The 16,570-nt window shown below is 43.8% G+C and overlaps 1 protein-coding gene across 1 annotated transcript; it reads right to left on the minus strand.

Moving 5' to 3' along the window:
* Positions 1-8,530: 8,530 nt before the first annotated feature.
* VIM (vimentin) lies at positions 8,531-16,541 on the minus strand. The gene is made up of 9 exons (XM_021696765.1): positions 15,775-16,541; positions 15,062-15,122; positions 12,159-12,254; positions 11,910-12,071; positions 11,274-11,399; positions 10,715-10,935; positions 10,210-10,253; positions 9,734-9,819; positions 8,531-8,889 (listed from the first exon to the last, which is right to left on the minus strand). The coding sequence occupies exons 1-9, from the start codon at positions 16,335-16,337 to the stop codon at positions 8,848-8,850; spliced, it is 1,401 nt and encodes a 466-aa protein (XP_021552440.1). The 5' UTR covers positions 16,338-16,541; the 3' UTR covers positions 8,531-8,847.
* Positions 16,542-16,570: the final 29 nt, after the last annotated feature.

Raw genomic sequence — 16,570 nt, forward strand, 5'->3', positions numbered from 1 at the left:
AATGACCTCAGGTTTTGCCTCACCATTCGTTCTTTGTCAAGCTGTCAATTGTCTTTGAAGAATGTACAGAAGTTTCTTCTACATTTCACTTGTTTGGAGGAATCTTCTTGGACAGGTATCTTCAAGGGTGTTAATGACCCAAAAGTGATCTTCTGTATCTTTTTCTCTCTGTTTCTCTGTCTCTCTTTCTCTCTGAATCTCTCTCTCTCTCTCTCTCTCTCACACACACACACACACACACACACACACACACTTTTAGGGGAAAGATTCAAACAAAGGATTTTCTCCCGAGGAGATCTGTCTGTGCAGAGGTTGGGAAAAGACATTTGAGGATACTTAAGCCAGATTGCATCAAGACCTCTGACTGGTAAATCAAGCTGATCCCACTCACCAGGAATTAAGCAACTACCACCCTGATAAACGCCAATCCAAAAAGAATTGCCCTTTGAAGAAAGTGACTCAGAAATCTGCAGGACAGACAGCTCGCTTTGGGTACTTTTATCAAAGTTGGTTGGGTAAGACCATAGCCTTCTCCTAAGGCTTTATTTATTTCTCAAATAATATTTTATATGCAAATATTTTCTGGAGACTGTTTCAGAGTTTTATTAAATGTGTAAGAAGGCTGAATAATTTATCAGGTTAATGGAAGACTAGGATTTAAGTTGACGTTCATTTGATTTTAGACTCTGGTGTTTGATTTGTGTGGCTTTTCATGCCCCCACCAGCAGGGGAGATGCTAATAACAATTAGACTCTTCCCAGCTGAGAGCTTTTACTTATTTGCTTTCCAGAATCATTCAGCTACTTTTTTTTTTTTTACCTTTGCTTTAGAATAACTACATAAAATTATTTGACAGGTATCTGAAGGGACTAACTTCCCTGACAAGGGAGGTCATTAGTAGCTTCTTGGTGAGAAACAAATCTTGAGAGGGATTAAATAAGAGACACACTTTCGAGTCATTAGATGCTAGACAGGTTAAAATCCCAGAAAAATATGCTGTAGCATTCAATTTGGCATTAGGTAATGACTTAATGGTTCTCTAGATTTCTGATATTCTGTGTGGAAAGTTAAGTCCTCCTGAGGCCTGATTAGCAAACAGTTTTACTGCACTTTACAGGAGAGGATGCAAGCAGTTGTTGGTTGGAAAATTTAGAAGCGCTTTAGGGTTATTCACGATGCCTGTTTTGTAATTTAGCAATTATGTAGATTGATAGTGAGAGTCATCCCACTCAGGAAGTCTGGAGACAGACCTAGTTTATTGTTTGTCAGAACTCATCAATTTAGAAGCTAGGTTTGGGGGTTTTGTTGTTCTTTTTGTTCTTATTAGCATCCTGTAGTGGTTGAGAGCATCCACTTTGGGTCTGGATTCAAATCTTAGCTCCATCATTTACCACCTGGGTGGCTTTATAAATATTATGCCTACGAACCTCAGTTTAGTCATCTGCAAAATGGGCATTGTAATGCTTGATTTATAGGATCCTTCTGAGGTATCCATAATGGAACTAGAAAAACATCTTTTCTCTGTCCTCATTCCCTCCTCCAGGGGCTGGTTTTAGCTATGTGTGGGGGAGGCTGGCCTGCCTAATAATTGATGTACTCATTCAGTAATCATATATTAAGCACATACTGTGTGTGTCAGGCATGTGTGTGCTGAACACTGAAGACAGAGCAATGAACAAGGCAATGGAGGTCCCACCTGTCATGGAATTTATATTCTAGGAGGAGACACGGAAAAATGAGCAAGTAGACAAACACTCAAGTATGTAATAACATCATACAGACAGTAATAAGTATGTTGGAGAAAAATAAGGTAAAGGAAAAGAAAGGAAAGGAAAAAGTCATGGGAAGTCTCTTCAAGAAGGTGATATTAAAGGAAAATGATTATTTCAAGACTATAGCAGGGTTTCCAAGTAGCTAAAGAGAGGCCGTCACGAGATGAGTAGGTAAGTAATGGATTTCTTCTCTCAAACACAGATACAGTCAGGGCCCAGTCTGAGAAAACAAGAGAATGAAAAAGTAGCAGACACCACTCAGGTTCATCGTGGAATATTTTCCTCTCCTTGGAGGATCAGAAGAATCTCTGCAGATTCTGCTACATCTAAAGAAATGTTTTCTTTGACAAGAACTATTGTGTGGTCCTGGGTGAGGTGACCATGGAGGTTCAGAACTCCCCTCAAGAGAACCCGCTATGTAGCCATGTCCACAATAGCCAAATTATGGAAAGAGCCCAGATGTCCATCGACAAATGAATGGATAAAGAAGATGTGGTATACATATACAATGGAATACTATTCAGCCATCAAAAAATGAAATCTTGCCATTTGCAACGATGTGGATGGAACGAAATGGTATTATGCTAAGTGAAATAAGTCAATCAGAGAAAGACAATTATCATATGATCTCACTGATATGTGGAATTTAAGAAACAAGGCAGAGGATCATAGAGGAAGAGAGGAAAAAAATGAAACAAGATGAGACCAGAGAAGGAGAAAAACCATAAGAGACTCTTAATCATAGGAAAAAAACTGAGGGTTGCTGGAGGGGAGGGGGGAGGGGGATGGGGTAAATGGGGGATGGACATTAAGGAGGGCATGGGATATAATGAACACTGGGTGTTATATAAGATTGATGAATCACTGACCTCTACCTCTGAAACCAATAATACATTATATGTTAATTAATTGAATTTAGATTTAAAAAATGAAAAAAAAAAAGAGAGAGAGAGAGAACCTGCTACGGAACATTGCTGATTCTGTACCTCAGACTATCACACCTCAGGACCCACCTCTGTCTTCCTTCTCAACCACTGCTGCCAGTAGACTATTACCAGCCTAATCTTGTCTTGGCTTCTACTTCATGGAAGACCTGAACACACACAGTTGGAAGCAGAAATAGTCAGGGAAAACAGGTGGTAAGATGAATTCTGCAGGCTAGGACTGATGGTAGGTGAGACAGACACAGAGTTGGCTTTGTTAACAGGCCTTTAATATGGGATGTTGAAAAAAAGATGGGGCCACGAGGGGTCTCTTAACCGTTAGAAGCCAAGGAGTCACAATTACCATAATGACTGCAAAGTTGGAAGGGCAACCAAAATGGCTTGACCCACAGGAAGTTGTGGAAATGGTTAATAGACCTTGGCCTCCTTATAGGCAAAATAGCCAACAGGGTACCTCTTAATTTTTATAACCTGAGGGAGGCAAAGATGGAGGAACAGAAGGCAATCACCCAATCAAGTTGTGATGCCTTGCTCAGTTCTCACACTGAGCCAATGTTCAGACCTAGAACACATCAACTAGAGGCTGAGACCAATCTCCCAGTTGGCTGGCCAAGGCCTAGAAAGAAAAGGTCTGGACAATTAAACCCAAGGAGGGCTGGGAAGGTGTGATGATTTTTGTAGCACACATTAATGCCTACCAAAAAGCATCTCAACACAGAAGAGACACCGAACAATGAAGTAGACAGAATGATTCGGCCCAGTTGACATTGGCCAGCATGGTTACTGACCACGCTGGGACTGGAACAATGGGCATATGAACGGAGCCGCCACAATGGCAGGTTGATGGCCACACGGGGGCCCACTTGCATGGGTACCTTTCCCAAAGACTGTCTAGCTATTGCTGAATCTGATTAGTATATCAAGAAAGCCTGCCTGCCCCTGGCCCATGTGATAGCTTTGGGGATCCTCTATCCTTAAAATGCATGCCTCTCTCTCTTCTGGGTAGATGGTTGAATGCTATACTTCATCTTCTCAAGCTTTGGCCTTATTTGAAATTCAACTTTGCATCATTAAGGTAGACTCCAATTTTATGAACCCAAACTTTATCCACAGAGGTCTATTTAAAAGAAGGCCCCTTAGCCAAATCGTGTGAATGCAGAGTTGCTTTGGAATAGCGACTTCATAGTTTTTCTTTTTCTTTCTTTTTTCTTTTTTTAAGATTTTATTTATTTGACAGAGAGAGAGACAGCGAGAGAGGGAACACAAGCAGGGGGAGTGGAAGAGGAGAAGCAGGCTTCCCGCTGAGCAGGGAGCCCGATGTGGGGCTCAATCCCAGGACTCTGGGATCATGACCGAGCCGAAGGCAGACGCCCAACAACTGAGCCACCCAGCCACCCCGACTTCATAGTTTTTCTGATCAACCATTTTATTTATTTTTTTAAAGATTTTATTTATTTATTTGGGAGAGAGAGAATGAGAGAGAGAGAGAGAGAGGACAAGATGGGGGAGGGTCAGAGGGAGAAGCAGACTCCCTGCTAAGCAGGGAGCCCGATGTGGGACTCGATCCCGGGACTCCAGGATCATGACCTGAGCCGAAGGCAGTTGCTTAACCAACTGAGCCACCCAGGCGCCCTACATTTTAGATAGTTCTTTCCCTCACAAAATCTCACTTGTTCTTTATTGATTTTCGTGAAAACCATAAAATTTTCCTCAACCCAGTATGGTCAAGAGGACGTTCTGGTCGAGCCAAAAATGTCATTACCCCATGGTAATGAAAACCAGCATAGGTCTGAGCGTATCTGATTCTCGACTAGAACAGCCTGGAACTTGACGGATGACATTCTGCTTTAGCATTGCCCTGTCAGTTTGAAGTAAAAGAACTCAAATAGGTAACTCATGGGCTTGAAAGGTGACTACTCAGAAGAGCCAGGATGATTTGCTGAAGTGCATGGCAAGGAGAACAAAAATTGCCTGTTTCTGTCAAACCCCATAGGGAGAAACATTTTGAAATGTATTCTGCCTGGAGCTGATTGCCTTGTTTCATGAGCAGTTCATCCTATCTACCACCTGGAGACAGGGGAAGAGAGTTCATCTGGAGGTGGTGAGGAAAACATTCAAGTGTCTGACTGTGCCCATAACCCTACACCTAGGAGATTATACGGAGGTAGCATATATTATCCATATTTAATTGGAATCGAAAGATGGGCTTTGTTGTGGTGTGGCGAAATAGGAGTGAATAGGAAGAGAAACGCTTTTGAGACTGTCAAACGTAATATAGGCTTCCTGAAGTTAAGGTCAGACTATATATTTATTTGTTCAGTTGAACAACAAATTAATGTTGTTCATGGATGTTGAACAATTAGGTATGGAATTGTCTTCGGCAAGATGTAAAGGGACATTAAAACCATCACTCATGATCTTTTTCTCAAAGAGGTACACATTGCTTCAAGGTCAGAGAGAAGGTGGCCAGAAAGAGAATACTGGGTCCGTATCACAAAAGGCTTTCAGAAAAAGCTTTGGGTATACAATGGTGGTATCTCTCCTTACATCGCTTAGCAAGATGCCTGAGTGAAATCTGAAACCAGCACCTGCATGTGGCGAGCGGGGAGAGACCAAAGAAAGAGGCTGGCTGGTAGGTTGGTAGATGGTAGTTTTAGTAAGCAAGGGAACTTATATATGAGGCTTGTCTTGATGGCCATGAGAGGAGTAGATCTCCACATATGCCTGTCAAATTTTAAACGTTTATATAGTCTTAACTGGGTATACCATCAACACCATATCACTTTCCTTCCTTTCTTTCTTTTTTTTTGTTCTAAATTATGCCCTTTTGAAAATCTCTATCACAGACTTCTTTTTTTTTTTTTTAAAGATTTTATTTATTTATTTGACAGAGAGATAGCGAGAACAGGAACACAAGCAGGGGGAGTGGAAGAGGGAGAAGCAGGCTTCCCGCAGAGCAGGGAGCCTGATGTGGGGCTCGATCCCAGGACCCTGGGATCATGACCTGAGCCGAAGGCAGACGCTTAATGACTGAGCCACCCAGGTGCCCCACAGACTTCTTTCGAATACAGACAAGAATGTTCTCCAAATGTTTAACTGTGACCCTGTTAGGGGCTGAATTGTGTCCCCTCCCCCACAGCCCCATAGTCATATGTTGAAGTCCTAACCCCTCATACCTCAGAATGTAACTGTATTTAGAGATAAGGTCTTTCAAGAGGTAATTAAGATAAAATGAGGTCATATGGGTGGCCCCTATTTCAGTGTGACTTGTTTACTTGTAAGAAGAGATTAGTTAAGGAGAGGAGCCTCAGAACAAACCCGCCTTGCCAACACCTTGATCTTGGACTTCCAGCCTCCAGAACTATGAGGCAGTGCATTTCTGTTGTTTAAGCCCCAGGCTGTGGTATTTTGTTATGGCCGCCACAAGAGACTGATACAGACCCTTTATTTAGCTGAAGCCTGGCAGGTTGGAGAGAAAGCCTTCTTGCAGGCATAGTGTTTGCTCTTTCATTGCTTTCTTCAGGAAAACAGGAGGGGAAGCCGCTGTACTCCCACCTTCCCTTCCCTTCCATCCCCCTCCCCCAACATTCACCCCTCGCTCACAGTCGAGAAAGAAAGATTTCGTTTGTCCCAGTGCCTTTGTCAGAGGCTGGTGGTGGGAAGGTGAATCCTCCATCAGGTATGTTGTAACTAAGTTGAACATTTGTCTCATTCCTAGCCCCCTCCTCCATCTGTCACTACTGTGAGAAAATTGAGCTGGACTCAATTTTCACATTATTTCTCTGGAGCTCACAGTCCCCGTGGTAACTTTTTCCAGCCATCACTTTATGTCATCATTTCCTTCACTCTACCTCCTTTTTTTTTTTTTTATCTCCTTTAGTCTTGGATTAATGTTATATATAAAAGAACCAAGCGTAAATCTTTGTTTCACCATAGGTGGTGAGAACATAGTTTCTTTTTATTAGTTTTTCAAAGTCGGAGATAAGGAAAATGCTAGAAGTATAATTAAAGATAAAAATAAAAAAGACTTAAAGAGATTTAAATTCCTGTGAGGTGAGCCCCTACGAGGCTTTTCAGGACGGACTAATTTCTGACGGTCACAGATGAGGGAGGCTGGCTCATCTTTGCCAATTTGGGGAGGTGATTTTAGAAAGAGCTGTAAGGGACTTTGAAGGCTGGGGAACCCACCAGTCTCAGAGTATGGGGGCAGAACTCCTTGTTATCCTGGTTCTTTTCTTCCTGGAAAAAAAAACCCATATTTTTATTTATTTATTTTTTAAATAATGAAAGGTCACATGTTTGAAGAAAACCAACATGGAGCTCTTGTCTTCCCTGGATAATCCTCCTAAGCCAGAGGTGGAATAGAAATGGCAGAGGAGGCAGGAAAAATAGGGTTGATGGGGATGGTGGTAGGAATGGCTGACAGACAGAAAAGAAAACCAAAAATCAAATATAAAATGTCTGTTAGGGCCCCGAATATTGGACGTTTGCTGTGGTAATGCTGATTGCACCATTTAACACACCAGTTGTTCAAATATGGGGGCTGGTGGGGGGGAAGGGGCAGGCACACTCAAGGACTCTCAGGATAAACACCCTTTCCTGTAAGATTATACTGAGGGTCGGATGACCAGATATAATCTATTGTCCAAACAAGTACAGTTATGAGCCTAAAGGGGGTACTATTACTAAGTAATGCAGCCAGTCCTTTCTTTACTCCTGCATTGCCCCCGGAACAAAAATGATGAAAATCTCAGCCAGTGTTACTTAGCACTTAATGTCTGACCCTTAGGTGGGCTTTCCATTAACTACCTACCACTCCCCTCAGCAACTCAAGAGAGGCAGAAGCGAGCACCTAAAGATGACGGCAAATGCCTATCACCTCCATCCTGGAGGAGGGAGGTAGTAGTTATATGGGAAATTGGGACGTCAAGAAGTCCAGGGTTTTGCCCAAAGGAGTTTCCCTCAGAACACACACACTACCAACCGTGACAACTCTATGGCCTCTGAGCAATATCCTCTCTCCCCTATTTATCTCAACTCTATCCATCCTCCAGAGGCCTGAAGGTTTTCAGAGCTGTATCACTCATTCTCACTGCTCCAGGTTTTGCAAGCTTGATGGACTTGTCCCTTCTCTGTGTCTTGCTAATTGAAGACGCCACAGCCCCTCTATCCTGCCATTGCCCCACGTTCTAACTCCCACAGTGGACTCTGGGCTACTCCACCTGCTGCATGTGCCCCCAGAAGTTCCCTTTAGCCAAAGTCTTTAATTTTAGAAAGTGTATTTGTTAGAATCGAAATCACACAGGGGCATGGCCCCAGCTGAACTCATTTTATGAAAAGACCTATCGGCATTTTTGTACAAGTTATTCTATTCTAGGTCAGCTATTTGTAAATTTAAATAACTTCATTGAAAAGAAGTGAAGTCACGGCACCTGGGTGGCTCAGTCGGTTAAGCGTCTGCCTTCGGCTCAGGTCATGATCCCAGGGTCCTGGGATCGAGCCCCACATCAGGCTCCTTGCTCAGCGGGGAGCCTGCTTCTCCCTCTCCCTCTGCCTACTGCTCTGCCTACTTGTGCTCTGTCAAATAAATAAAAAATCTTTAAAAAAAAAAAAAGAAGTGAACTATACCTACAATGGCCAAAGTAAGAATATCTGAAGCGGAAGTAAGTTGAATTTATCCAGTTAACCGAAACTTGATTTTTGTGGCAAATTCACCAGATTAGAAACCCCCCCCCACAAAAAAAGTCACTGACACAGATTCTCATAAAATTTAGAGAACTGTTTTGATAGAAGCAAATAAGTAACACACCAAAAGAATTTTCCAAAGATTTATTGAAGCAGAAACAAGTTGGTCAGATATTTGTTGGAAAAAAAGCAGTTTTAATGGTATTCAAAAATACTTTTTAAAAAGTATTCTAGCACAAGTTTTCTTCATAAACTAGATTATGTTGTAAACTTTTTCCTAAATCTTTTAAGAGTGTTGGTTCTTAAGAACTAGAGATTATTCCTATTCCAAATCTATCTTGCGCTCCTGAAAAACTGCAGAAAGGCACTTGAAAGCTGTTTCTTTAAGATATGGATTTCTTTTTCATTCTTGCTGGTAGTATTGCTGCACTGACTCTGTGCCCTCTTTACTCAAGGTCATCGTGATGCTGAGAAGTTTCATTGATAACCTGTTAACAAAAAAATTCGAGTCAAATAGAATACCTGTTGAAGATGAAATTACCCCGATAAGCATGACAAAGGAAAACCCTCCTAAGTAGGTATCATTGATGGTGAAAATAGGCAGGTTACGTTAGCTGTGCACGGCCAAGGTCACAGCTAGGAGGGACAGATACGTGTGTAAGACGCTCTTCACCTACACGCAAAAGAAGTATCCTATGGAATGTTAGCACTTAAAAAAAAAAAAACTTAAAACTGTGTATGAAGGATGCTATGATAATCCTATGCAGCAAAGTTTAAAAGCCATGAAGACGGACTAAACTGTACAGTCAAGTGCATTTTAAGTGTATGTGCAAGGGGAGATTCCATGAAGATCGCAACAGATTTCGGCCATTTCTTTCCTGGCGTAGAGAAGTAATGAGAAACGAACTGATTATCCGGCATATCCTTGTGCTATGTCAAAGGGCCTAAGAGTATTCAGGTGGCAGTCAGTAGGGAAGCCCGTATGTCCAGGATCAAAACATTCCTGATATCAAGGGAGTCTACTGAAGTAGCTCATGGAATGAGTCTAGGAAGTAACTTGAAGAAGCTGTGCGCTGATCTTAAATTAAGGAGCATAGAAAAACAATCACTTATTTTGGACAGTAGGAAGACTGCTATGTCACCTTCATATTCAGGAGCCAAATAGTTGGCTGTGTGTCGTGCCGGGAAAAAAGGCCTATTCTCTTTTGAGGGGTCATGAGTGAAACCAAAACCTCCCCAATCAGCCAGGTGTTATCTGAGATAGAGACTTATTGATTCACAAGGCTATCGATGTCTGCCTGAGATTATGCGTTTTGGCTGAAATATACCAACCTGTCCATCTCTAGTCTCAACCGTCTTAATCAGAAGTGTCCTTTTTGAGTGAGTGTCAACCAGAGGGAGGGAATCCAGATTGGTTTCTGAATAAAGAAAAATCGCCCAAAATTAGTAAAAGTGAAATTCTAAAAAGACAAGTAACTATTTTGCCCAAAGAATTATGATCGTTGTTCACAACCATCAAAAGTGCTCCTCCGCAAATAATTCTCAAGACTTTACTAGGGCCTGGTAACGCAGTAGCATCAGGATGGACTATTTCAGTGCATACTCCAAAGGAAGAAGTCCAAGGGAGTTGAAATTTAACTGGCAGCACAGATTATAAGACAGTACTTGGGTCTAAAAATTATGGATGTTTTATAGGAGTTTATCTTGTATGGCATTTTCAAAAAATCATTCAGCAAATTAGTGCTTTATCATAAACGGACTGGTTACAAGCTGCTGAAATTTTTCATAAGGGGAGATCAAATGCTTACCCCTCAGGTTCAGGGAAGAAAAGTTTGGAAGAGGCAGAGCAATCCTATATAGAGATAAAGAAAAACAGTAAAATTTTTGGAAAACGACTCAAACAATAAGGAACGAATTTCTTCAACTTCTTGTTTTCATCACATAAGAGAATGTATTTTCGTAGTTCATTAAGTGAGGGATTTGCCTCTGAAGTATTTACCTAGGACGGTCTCATTAGTACATTTAAAATCTTTTCCTTTGAGTGTTTTCTCTGAGCATTGCAGAGTGGGAAAAGCGTTGGCGCTCCCAGAGTTGTGAGTTCAAATCCCAGCTTTGCCACTGATTAATGCTGATTAGAGCAAGTTAGTTACTAAATCTCCCAAACCTAAGGTTCCATATCTATACGAAGTGGTCAGCAGCTACGTTGAAGAAATGTTCTAAAGATGAAGAGGTAACGCACGTAGGTAAAGTGAGGGGCATAATTCCTAACAAAGGGTACCTATTAACACACGTGCATAAGCCCTTGTGCCACACCTGCTCTCCTCGCCTTCCAGCAGCTTCCTGTAGGTGGCAATCTCGATGTCGAGAGCCATCTTGACATTCAGCAGGTCCTGGTATTCCCGAAGGTGACGGGCCATCTCTTCCTTCATGTTCTGAATCTCATCCTGCAGGCGGCCAATAGTGTCTTGGTAGTTAGCAGCTTCGACGGCGAAGTTCTCTTCCATTTCACGCATCTGGCGTTCCAGAGACTCATTCTGCAGGAGGTAAGAGAGGCTTCCGTTGTTACTTCCCAGGAAACCCCCAGCTATTCCCAGACCCGCGATCTGTTCCCCTAGTGGCAAAAATGGGGAGCAGCACTCCAACTTCAGGTGAAGGATATAAGCATCAAGTATTAGAAGCAAGAATACAGGTATAAGCTAAAACCTTCACATCTCGAAGTGCTCTTTGAATCTGTCCTGACAGCTCATTTTCTTTGGATTAAAACATAAATTTGTCTTCATTTGAAGTTTTGTTCGGATAGCACCATTAGCTTGATCAATGTGCATGACACAAGCGGCTTATGGTCCGTTTTTTAGTGGGATGGGATACTCACAGTCCCTTTGAGGGCGTCCACTTCACAGGTGAGGGACTGCACCTGTCTCCGGTACTCATTCGACTCCTGCTTCGCCTGGCGCAGAGCATCGTTGTTCCGGTTAGCAGCCTCAGAGAGGTCGGCAAACTGTTGGAAAGAAATGACAAAATGTGGACCACCCACGTGACTTGGTCCCCTAAGATTCTCCCTTGCCTGGAAAAAGGGGAAAGCTTCAAGATGGTAAGCAAACAAATAAATAAATAGCACATGATCCAAATCAAATTTTGTATCTTAAGTGCAAAGCTCCACGTCCTCCAGACTATGTCTACATTTCTGTTCTGAACAGCGAAGGAAGAGTGGCAGAATGCTGACAATGTTTTCAAGTAGAAATTCGATACGTTACCCTCATTCAAGAAGGGTGGGGGTCACAGGTGTGGTGTTGGGATTGCCTCTGAAGTAGGGTTCAGAAGGGAGTGGAAAGAAGGGATGAGTGATAGGGAGGCTATAGCAATAAATACAACTGGGACGAGAAGTTCAAGAAGTTCAAGCCAACTTTCTGACTGGACTTAAAGGGTGTGCAGGGATCACAGGCAGGTACGAGCATTTCCAGAACAAAATGCTCTTCTCTTGTTCTAGCCACACTGATTGCTTTCATACCTTGGACTTGTACCATTCCTCAGCCTCCTGAAGGTTCTTGGCAGCCACGCTTTCATACTGCTGGCGTACGTCACGCAGGGCAGCCGTGAGGTCAGGCTTGGAAACATCCATATCGATTTGGACATGCTGGTCCTGAATTTGGGCCTGCAGCTCCTGGATTTCCTGCAGAAAGAACAGACAGAAGGTCAGCCATGCCCAGGATGGGGGCAACTTCACCCACATTCATTCATGAAACGTGGCTCCACTTGCCTCATCATGTAGTTTCTTCAAAAAGGCAATCTCTTCTTGCAAGGATTCCACTTTACGCTCAAGGTCAAGACGTGCCAAAGAAGCATTGTCAACATCCTGGTTTGAAAAGAGAAAAGACAGGGCAGATGGGAGGGTGCTGAAGTCGATGGCTTACCTCCTTTCTTCATTTTAAATGAACCATATGAGCTTAGTCTCTTTACTATGAAAAGGTTGTTGAGAACTTTTATGACCTTTGAATAAGTCTATAAATCACCCAGTACGATAATATACTATACTTTCTTCTCTTCATTAGTAAATTTGAATTGTGACCCACTGTATTGTATTCAGATGGCTAATAAGCAATTTAAAAATAAGTAAATGTTAAACTGCACTCTGAATCTCCATTACACTAGTGAAGTTTCTCATTATTTTTAAAATTTCAATTCCAGTATAGCTAACATACTATATTATACAAACATATTAGTTCCGGGTATACGATACAGTGATTCAACAACCCTGTACCTGTACAATACTCAGTGCGCATCACAGTGCTTGTGCTCTTAATCCCCATCTCCAATTTCACCCATCCCCCACCCGCCTCCCCTCTGGTGGCCCTCAGCCTGTTCTCTGTAGCTAAGAAGCTGTTTTTTGATTTGTCTTTTTCTTTGTGCATCTGTTTTGTTTCTTAAATTCCACATGAGGGAAATCATATGGTATTTGTCTTTCCCTGACTTGATTTTATTATTTTTTTAAACCTAGAAAAATCAATGTCACCACATTTTTAAGATATCTTTTTAGAATGTCATGAAATAACATGATGTAATAGGGTTGACCAGATTTCATTTTGTGTATACTCAAGGACACGTAAAACAGAAATTTGTGCTTCAAAAGTTTCAGTGTATATCTGAGCTCTTTTATTCTCTGCTGAAATCTTTTTTTTTTTTAAAGTGGGCTCCATGATGATGGGACTTGAACTCACGATGGAGATCAAAACCTGAGCTGAGATCAAGAGTCCGAGGCTTAACTGACTAAGCCAAATGTATCCTTAGAATGCAAAGCAAGTATGTAGTCATCTAGCAAGGCTAGATGTTGCAAGGCTAGATTTATAATCCAGTTCAATTTGTACACTGGCAAAGATGCAGTTCAGGCACATAAGGAAAAGAAATGTAATTCTGCACTGTATTTTCTTTGCTTCCAAATCTGGTAGAATTTTCTCTTAAAACTCCCATTGCATCCTGCAAACGTGTGTCCATCCTTTTTACTTAGCACTTTGTAAATTCAGTTACTTAGCTTGTTTCAGAATGACTGGTCAAAATGCATGTAATGAAACTATATGCAGAATCCTTGCTGCTCAGGCTCTCCTGTGTTTCCATCACTTGCAAATTGCTATGTCCCAAAGATTTTATTTCCCCTCAAGGAAATGTTGTAAGAATTTTTATACCTCTTATCTTGTCAGCAATTGTATGTGGAATACACTTTATAGCACTGAAGTCTTAAAATGTTGAGCGACCTCTCTCACCTTCATGGAAATGTGAATGAGGAATGAGTGATAATTAAAAAAAAAAAAAACCTGGCTTGGGAAAAATTCACTTTGCTTGTTAAGCCCTAAAAAAAGATGCGGAAGATAATTACGTGACATTGTGACATTTCTACTTCCTTGAAGAAAATATGAGGGATTTTACTGAATCCCTAAAGAGGAGATCATTCATATTAATCTTATTTTATATTAACTCACTACACTGCAGAAAACATTACAGATATGATGATTACAAATGCTCAGTTACTAAAATGGGCCACACACTGCAGTGCTTAACTTAATTTGGTAAATGTATTTCTGCTTCAAAATGTTATTCTAGACTATTCATCTGAGAGCTTAGATAGCCATCCCAATAAGTGTTCAGGAGAATAAAACTATGCTAGCGGCTCTTCCTGCTTTTGAATTCCAATTTCAAACTAAAAATCCTTGAAGTCTATCTAGCTTTGGAGCAAAAAGTCCTTTACTTAAAAAATCCGTTCTTGGGCCCTAGGTTTGTTCTTCATTTAAGGAGAAAGTGCTAGAGAATAAAGAAACCAAATAAAGAAAGGCCTTTCAAAATGTGAGGTATGATTGTAGCTTTAAGAACTTTTCCCATCAGATACTTCACAAGTCTGGACCAGATACTAGATAACGGATGTTAGCCAATACGTGTGTCCAATTAGAACTGCGCTTACATCATTACATATTCAATAAGAACGTAGCCTGTTGCAAAGCTTCTCTGGGAACACAAAGACTCCTATTATTTCTGTCCAGAGCCACCACACTTGCCAGAATGTCTGTATCTACATTCCATCGTGAAGCCCGTAGAAACCATTAATACTTTCAGCCCAGGGGACAGATGGCTCCTTTTCACCCTTATTAGATCACAAAATAGTTGTGCCTAGTGATACTTCCATATAACTTTAATGCCACAATGAAACTTGCAGGGAAGAAAAGAAACTTGCTGGCGTAAGTCCAGTTAAACTAAGTTTCTTATCCTCCAACACGTTTACATTTCAAACTACAGGGTATAACTGTGCTTTTCATGGCCTTGTAAAAGTTAGCCAACTTGACTTTAGTAAGCCTTAATCTACATCAAACTGTAACTGTTCAGAATCAGAATGTCAATGTGTTGCAAAAACAAAACGGAAAAAAAAATTTCTTTGGAAAAAAATCTCGAAACAAAGTAAAAAGTTAAAGACTTTCTTTCTGTCCTAAGGAACAGCTTCACTCATTCAAGGGTTTTCATTGGGAGAAGCTCCAATCTGTGCTCTTTCTGCCACTAGGGGGCTTTGTGCACAGACGTGAAGTTTTGCACTATTTAGACACGGGCTACGTAACTTTGAGAATTGCTCCGGGTCGATCGGGTGGGGTCCGGTGGCTGCGAGCGGGAACAGAATCTACAAACCTGTCTGAAAGACTGCAGGGTGCTCTCGGCTTCCTCTCTCTGAAGCATCTCCTCTTGCAACCTGAAACAGTCGCACATTAACCAAACGGGAACTGGGAAACCGCCAGGGGCGGGGCGGCCACACCCAACCACCACGTCGCTGCGCCTCGCGACAGAAGCTGCTGCGCCACCTCCGCGGGCAGCCAAGCACTGCGGCTTTTAGAACTGCTGCCCTCCGCACGTTTTAGCGGGTCCTCGGCGGCAGCGTGCAAAAGCAATCACGGTCGCCACCGGAACCTGGAAGGCGACCGCCGCCACCCCGCCTCCGAGGAACCTCCGCAATCCCTTTGTCTCGCTTCCGCCACTTCCCTCCTCTCTTCCCTCCTCCCGCCCCATGCTGGCAGCCCGCCGGAAGCGGCCAGGAAACTTTCTAAAAGTTTGGGGAAATGGCGCTCATCGCTTATAAGGGCCTTCGGCTGCAGACAGAGCGGTAGTTTTAAGAAATCTGTAACCTGAAGCGGGGTGTTTTGGGGCAACCAGTGGGGGTGGAGGGGAAATGCTAACTGCAAGGTCTGGGTTTAGGGCGGGGCTGCGCCGCCGCACCCACAACCCCGCTCACCCGCTGTCCCCCAGGCAGCCACCACCCCAGCCACATCAAGGGCGTGGCAGCTTCTCGCGGGGGCCCTGTTCCCCTCTCCCTCCCCTCCCGCAGCCCCGCATGGGCGCCGCCTTACTTCTCCCGGAGCCGCATGATGTCCTCGGCCAGGTTGTCGCGCTCCACCTCGACGCGGGCCTTGTCGTTGGTGAGCTGGTCCACCTGCCGGCGCAGCTCCCGCATCTCCTCCTCGTAGAGGTCCCCCAGGCGTGACTTGCCCTGGCCCTTGAGCTGCTCGAGCTCGGCCAGCAGGATCTTGTTCTGCTGCTCCAGGAAGCGCACCTTGTCGATGTAGTTGGCGAAGCGGTCATTCAGCTCCTGCAGCTCCACTTTCTCGTTGGTGCGGGTGTTCTTGAACTCGGTGTTGATGGCGTCGGCCAGCGAGAAGTCCACCGAGTCCTGCAGCAGGCGCACGCCGGGCGCACTGCTTCGCAGGCGCACGGCGGAGGAGCGCGTGGCGTACGCGCCTCCGGGGGACGAGGCATAGAGGCTGCGGCTGGTGCTGGGGCGCAACGCGCTGCCCAGGGTGTAGGTGCGGGTGGACGTGGTCACGTAGCCCCGTGTGGAGCTCGGCCGGCTCCCGGTGCCGGGGCCGCCGAACATCCTGCGGTAGGAGGACGAGGACACGGACCTGGCGGACATGACTGCAGAGGGTGGCGGTGGGCCGGGCGGCTGCGGCGGCACGGACCGGCTCGGGGAGTACAGGCGAGGGAGAGCGCGGTGGGTGTGGGCGGTGGGAGTGCTGCTGCGTCTCTGGCGCGGGGGATACCGGAGCGAGAGTGGCAGAGGACCGGACCCCTCGGAGGGCGCAGTTTTTATAAGGCGTTAGGAAAGAGGGTCCCCTCCCACTGCCATCCCAGCCGCAGACCGCGCCA

This window comes from Neomonachus schauinslandi, chromosome 5, assembly GCF_002201575.2.
Source record: "Neomonachus schauinslandi chromosome 5, ASM220157v2, whole genome shotgun sequence".
Classification (NCBI taxonomy): Eukaryota; Metazoa; Chordata; class Mammalia; order Carnivora; family Phocidae; genus Neomonachus; species Neomonachus schauinslandi.